At 38.7% G+C, this 6529-nt stretch overlaps 1 protein-coding gene across 1 annotated transcript; it reads right to left on the minus strand.

Annotated features, from left to right (window-relative positions):
* Positions 1 to 458: 458 nt before the first annotated feature.
* Positions 459 to 3133, minus strand: sod1 (superoxide dismutase 1, soluble). Its single transcript, XM_010772065.1, has 5 exons — positions 2986 to 3133; positions 1798 to 1894; positions 1576 to 1645; positions 914 to 1031; positions 459 to 819 (listed from the first exon to the last, which is right to left on the minus strand). Exons 1-5 carry the CDS (start codon positions 3055 to 3057, stop codon positions 712 to 714), a joined length of 465 nt encoding a protein of 154 aa, XP_010770367.1. The 5' UTR covers positions 3058 to 3133; the 3' UTR covers positions 459 to 711.
* Positions 3134 to 6529: the final 3396 nt, after the last annotated feature.

Genomic DNA, 6529 nt, shown 5'->3' on the forward strand with positions numbered 1-6529 from the left:
GCTTGTGAGTGGCAGTGATAGTATAATTAACTGAAAATGATATATAGCCTATAGTTAGGTCAAGACAGGGCTGCAAAGATTAAATAATAATGCAGAATATATCGTTTTGTTTTTTTAGAGTAAATTCACATCAAGTGTGTAATGAAATTACCAAAAGCAAATGAAGGCCACAAGAATACATCTTCCTATCACTAAAAGGGAGAGATTAAACTATATCAAAAGCTAAACAGGTGTAACTACTAATGACACTAACGATAATTCAGCTGGGTCAGCCAATCCATTGAGAAAGCATAGCATGGCCCAGGGCTAGCTCACTTAAAACGGGTCCCCCATGTTTTTATTAAAAGTTACACTTTCATCAACCAGACTGTCAACTTTATAGTTGTTGTACGGACTGTCAAGTATCTACACACATCTCAAACTGGAATAATTAATACACATGATCCAGATAAACCGACCAACTTTGTAAATATCTTTTTATTACTTGTGCGTTACCAATTCTTTGGGACCACAACTTATGACATATAAACCAATACATACAATTGACATGAGGATGGGACAAGGTTAAGCATGGCTTATCTATTCTCTTGATTGCTCAATAAAATACCACATCATATTGGAAGGTCAGACTGTCACATCGAGTAGCTATGTTGGTCTTTGTAAGTGCTATGGGAGAAATAGTTCTCAGTGCTGCATGTTTTGGTAAAGTGTTTACTGGGCGATGCCGATGACTCCACAGGCCAGACGTCCACCAGCATTGCCTGTCTTTAGACTCTCATCATTGCCTCCTTTTCCCAGGTCGTCGGCCTTCTCATGGATCTAATCACAGGACAGAAAGCTCAGTTAGAGAGGTCGACATTATAAACAATTTAAAGACAATTAAATCAAGGTGCCATAACGCTCTCTTCCTCACCACCATGGTTCTGCCAATAATAGAGTATTGGCCAGCAAGGGTGATCATCTTGTCCGTGATGTCGAGCTTTGCAACATTATCAGCTGCAGCAGTCACATTCCCCAGGTCTCCAACATGCCTAAACACAAAATGTTATTACTTTAAAAAAAAAAAAGTGTTTTTTAAAAGTAGGTTCAAGCTTAAAAATAGTGACCCTTCAGACAAATCAGTTCATCTCTACCTTTCCTGCTATGACAAGTCAAATAACAACTGTGACAAAAGGTCTTTGAGTTAAATATCTTTTGTAACCGAAGACTGTTTCATGCATGCTACAAACTACACCCATGGTTGATAATCTTTGTGCATTTAAAAAAAGATCACAAACTGTTGCTCAGGACTCATTTTCTTTTTTCCCAATGGACTGAACACTAGTTTTATAACGGATACAGATTGATAATGATTTTTATATTGTGGAAGTGGGTCTTTTATGCACGTCTTCCTCTCTCCCCTTGAATTTTGTTTGTAAGGTGAAAAATTGAGACATGAAGCTATGCTTGCAAAGCCAAGCCAAGCCTGTCCACTAGTATAAATAGGACAGGGATAAGTAAAAATAATTTAATCAAGCTTTGCAGAATAATTATTCATTTTCTGGGAGAATAAAAAAAAGAAATCATCATAATTACCTATTTTCATCAGTAGGACCGGCATGAGTCTTGTTGTGGGGATTGAAGTGAGGGCCTGCACTGATGCACCCTGGTGAAAGAGAGAAAGAGGGGGAAATAAAAAATATTAAACCCTTCTATTTGTGTAGGTAAACTATTTACAGTCGTTTACTTGTTATATTAAGTTGGCAAGACCCGCAATTTCAGAAAACCTACGTATATATAAAATCACCAGATGCTCACCGTTTGTATTGTCTCCAAAAGCATGGACATGGAAACCATGCTCACCAGGAGTAAGGCCTTTGATTTCTCCAGTCAGCTTCACAGGGGCTGAATCATTCTAACAGAGCAGGAGAACAAGAGGCATCAGGAGAATACAAACGACACAAAAGAGCCCTCAAATGCTGTCAAAGCCAGGTGGCTAGAAGGACATGAGGCTTTAGGTTCTTGCGTTGATGTTTTTCTATCAGGCTGATGTCGGTTTCACTGTGAATGTCCATTCTGGCCTGTCCACGAGTCTTTGATAGAGACATAATTAACCAAATGTCTGCAGAAGAAGCTTTCTTACAGTCAATTGGTGTCATTATGTCTCATAACATCCGGAATATGTAAGATTAAGCACAAGATGGTTTGCGATAAGTTATAGTCAGTGCAATCCCCTCCCGTTGTCTTTGGGGTTAGGGTATATAACGTTAATTAACCCTTTTACTCTAACCATGGTGGCCAAGCCCTGCTCTGTCAACGAAGGCTGGCAGTGAGTCAGCAAAAATGTAATCAACGTTAGAGGACGAGCGTTTTCTTAGTTTTAAAATGTGCCATTGACAGTACAGCTTTACGATGCAACTTTGCTTCTACTGCAAACAGAAGTGTGTGTGTAGTTCCGCTAGATAACGACGTTAGTGTTAAAAACTAACATGGCAAACGCTGGACTTATGCAACAGGCATTGTTAATAAGGTTACATGCGCTGTAGATCATTAACACAACACAGGCCTTAATACGTTCAAAGGTGGACTTTAATGACATTCTCTTGTGTTTGATGGTTATAAATAACTAGTATTTTCGCTTTGTACATGCATGGTTAACACGTGCAGCCTATAAATAAGAAACGTTACGTTAAAGTAAGAGTTAGTTGTTGTGTGCACCTCCTTAACGTTTATGCATTGCGCAAGCTAATGTTGTCTGCATTGAATAAGCGTGCGTAGTTGAGCATGTACAACCGGTACAAAATGACCGATGGTTTGCTAAATCTGAACAGGTTTGACGTATTTTCAGTCAAACGTAGGTAGCTAGCAGTGTCTCTCCATAAGATATATGTACAGCATTTGAATGGAGAACTTAGCTAGCTTAGCATTCGCGTGCTTACAAATCCCGTTTTGTTCGACTATCTATAAAAACGTCTTCCCCTTAAAAAAACACCTTGCATTGCTTACCTCCTGCTCGAAGAAGACAGTCCCGCTAGCCTCTCCAGCTCCTTTCAACACACACACCGCTTTTATAACCATGTTTGCAGTAGTTTCAAAGGACGTCCAAGTTTCTATTGCTCCTGCTAGCTAAAGACAACCAACTATTATAGTGCCAATATAGTGCGTCACAGGCGGGCCTAAAATACAGACAGCCAATCAGAGTCGAATATAATTTAAAAGACACATTGTGATTGGTCGCTGACCAAGGAGCTAGTGTCCCGTGCAACGACACTTGAGCTGCCAATTAAGCAGTTCAACAAAAAATAAACGTTGCCGATATTGAATAATAATGAGGTTTCATCATGGGGAATGCTAGACTTTTTCTAGCAATGTAAGGTAAGTTTGTAGTAAAACATATTTCAATATATTTTGCTGCCAAGTAGCCTACTATAAGGACCGGCTAATTTGTGCATACTGTTTGGCTACAGTGCATGTAGTTGTCAAATATTGAACACAAATATATTCCTTCATCCTATCAGATTTCCCCAACCCATTACATTATTTATGCAGTACTATCAATGTTTCATAAAGCTGTGGGGAAAGGCTGACAATTGGCCCATTTGAGGAAGAAAAAAGGTTGCATTGTTTCTGTCCCAGAGCATAACTTCACTTTATGCTGGTTACTACACCACATAACTAATGTAAATCCCTAATGGCTGGTCTTTCACTTAAGGATGAACATTGTATGTAAATAAATGTATGGGCAGCAAAGTCTGCTGTCGAACCAGCTTTTGGAATTTGAGAGCTAGAGTTAAACAATTATACATTTTATTTGACTCGAAAATCACACTAAATGTCTGGAGTGTGGCTTTTAAAAAGATCATTATGAGTTTTGATAGTTAAGCGTCAGTTAAGCATGGAATATAAATTCAACAAGCACAATTATTTGGTACAAAAATAGTTTATTAAAAACAAATTCCTGCCTGAAATATTGAAGATTTTATGTCCATGTCTTTTGTGTTTTTAACAAATCATATAAACAACTCTTAATTTTCAAACCATTAGGAGTCAAAAAAAAATAAAAACCGTTAAAGCAAGAGGCATCTGTTGTTCCTTCCAAATCAATTCGCTTCAAATACAAATCATAAACAACAAATACCATCAAACCTTTGAATCGTCAGTGATACAAGTATATTTACAGCAGTGACATCTTTCATTTCTTCACTTTAGTTTTGCACTCAGCGCCTCTGTTATAATTATTTAAGAACAAGAGTCGATCTTAGAGAATGTGAGCTTCATGTTACTTAATTCATATTGGAAAAAAGTATGTCTGCAGACAGTGACTTTGAAAGCTGTGTTCATCAAAGACACATCAGAATTCAGTCACAGGGTTACATTTTGTCATTTCTAGGCTAATACTAATGTATAGCCGAGTTTGACTGACATACATAGGACAAATGGAAAACTCTTCAGTCTGATCCAAGAGATTGCCCCCTTCCGTCCATACACATGGAGAAATAAAAGAGAACTATTAACATAAAGCCTATTGAGTCTGTGTTACATAAAATATGTGTATTCCTTAACTGAAAAGTTGTTCAATTTAACAGAAAGAAATAGTTATGTCCACAAATCCTACTTCCTGTAGATTTTAGTTTGAAACACTGTACACTTTACCACAGAAAAATCTCTTGTATATTTGATTTCAAAAAGCTCATCTGGGTGCAAGTTAATTTATTTGCAAATGGTCCTCATCCTTATTTTTGCATACCAATATCTAGAGGTCCAGATCACTCACACGTTTGAACACAAAGCCCCCTTATATAAGATCCTCAAATTTAGTTACTACCGAAAAAATGTAATGGGACATACATCACAACGTACCCTTTCTTTAGTTCAGATATATGGATGGAAACATGGATATGGTGTTCATAATTTTTCTGAAATGCCTCTTGGCCCATCATTCACAATTTCAGTTTTTTTAAAGAAAAAATGATAATGCCACTACTTAAGTTCTCGGTTATGAGCCCCTAAAATGTTTGTCCAATACTTTTGTTACTAAAACAAAAACATTATATGCACGTGAAAAGCATTAAAACACTAAAAGTGAAGTCTGGATAAGAAAAGCTGGTGTATGTTGTTTCCCTAAATAATATTAGAATGAGATACGAGTTAGGGTAGACTCCCTGATATCAGTCGACTGAGTTTGATTCCACAGTCCCAAAACTAGCGAGACATATAAAACATAGAATAATGTTTTGAGAGTGGATTTTTAATGACTGAGTGTTTATGAGAAAACGTGTGTTTGGTAGAATGAAAACAATACTCATCTTTATTCTGTCTGAAATAAAGCGTGGATCAAGTGGTGAAGATTGGCAAAATAGTCAAACGGAAACAATTTGTGTGAACAAAGTACCAAGCCTAATTCTCTGTGTAATTTACTCCAACATGTATTCCCCAAATACTTCTTTTAGTTCTTCCTTCAAACACCTACAAGCGACATGAATGGATTTCAAGGCAACAAAAGTTATTTAAAAAGCCTTACTTACTGAGAAGTTGCAGTGAGGAGCCAAGATGAACATTAAAAAAATATGTGCTGCCTATATTATCATACAGCTAGCTGTTTGAGAAGATATTCAGTGTTTGACATGACATCTTGACATTCAAAAATATTTAAAAATGAACATTCTCACCTTATTTCAGGAGTGCTCGCGTTCACACAGAAAAGGCAAGGAAGTAAAAAAGTAAAAATAAATGTGTCATAGAATGAATCTGTTTCTTCTGTCTGCAAAATCGACTCGAGTAAAAACATAAAAGCTCACAAAATGGACAGAGAATGGAGAGAGCTAAGTTAATATGCAAGCACCCAGTTCATTTGTACAACTTGCAGGAAGAAAACAGTGGACAGCCAATATGTTACGACAGCAATTTAACCAAACAAAATGTCATGTGTGTCGAGAAACCTGACCATAAAATCATTTTACACGTGTTTGTTTTCTAGACGTGCCGCTAACCAGAAACTGACAATTATAAACTGTGACGATCTAGAAGTCTTACGCCAGGATTCAAGACTGACTTTCATGGTGAGGAAAAAAGAAATCTTGAGTGGTTCACAGCAGTCTGACAGTAGCAGAGAGAAGTCTATGATGCAGCTTCCTCTGCCGCTTCTGTGGGCTCACTGGGAGCCGGAGGTGAGGGCTCGAGGGGAACCGGCTCCGCTGCAGCCTTCGTTTCCTCGGAGGACGGAGATACAAGTTCAGATTCGGCCTTTTTTTCAGAAGCGGCAACACTTGGTTCTTTACTGGTCTCCGCGGTAACCACAGGAGTCTCAGGAGGTTCCTCTGTGCTGTTAGAGTTCCTTTGTTTATCCATGTTTTCCAGGTCGGCCAATCGGTCGTCCTTGTCCCACCGGGAGGTCCTCTCCCGCCGCCTCGGCCTGTCCCCTTCTTTTCCTTCAGCTGCTCTCCCTCTTTCTACCCTCCCTCTGTCTCCTCCCTCCGCCCTCCCTCTGTCTCCTCCCTCCGCCCTCCCTCTGTCTCCTCCCTCCGCCCTCGCTCGTTCCTTCTCCCCATCT

The sequence above is a fragment of the Notothenia coriiceps genome, unplaced genomic scaffold, assembly GCF_000735185.1.
Source record: "Notothenia coriiceps isolate Sejong01 unplaced genomic scaffold, NC01 NC01_scaffold00010934, whole genome shotgun sequence".
Lineage (NCBI taxonomy): Eukaryota > Metazoa > Chordata > Actinopteri > Perciformes > Nototheniidae > Notothenia > Notothenia coriiceps.

Coding starts and splice junctions, on each gene's coding strand:
- sod1 (XM_010772065.1), bottom strand. CDS start 3,057: ATGGTTATAAAAGCGGTGTGTGTGTTGAAAGGAGCTGGAGAGGCTAGC. Junction 1,895..2,985: donor CTGTCTTCTTCGAGCAGGAG/GTAAGCAATGCA, acceptor CTGCTCTGTTAG/AATGATTCAGCCCCTGTGAA. Junction 820..913: donor TTATTGGCAGAACCATGGTG/GTGAGGAAGAGA, acceptor TCCTGTGATTAG/ATCCATGAGAAGGCCGACGA.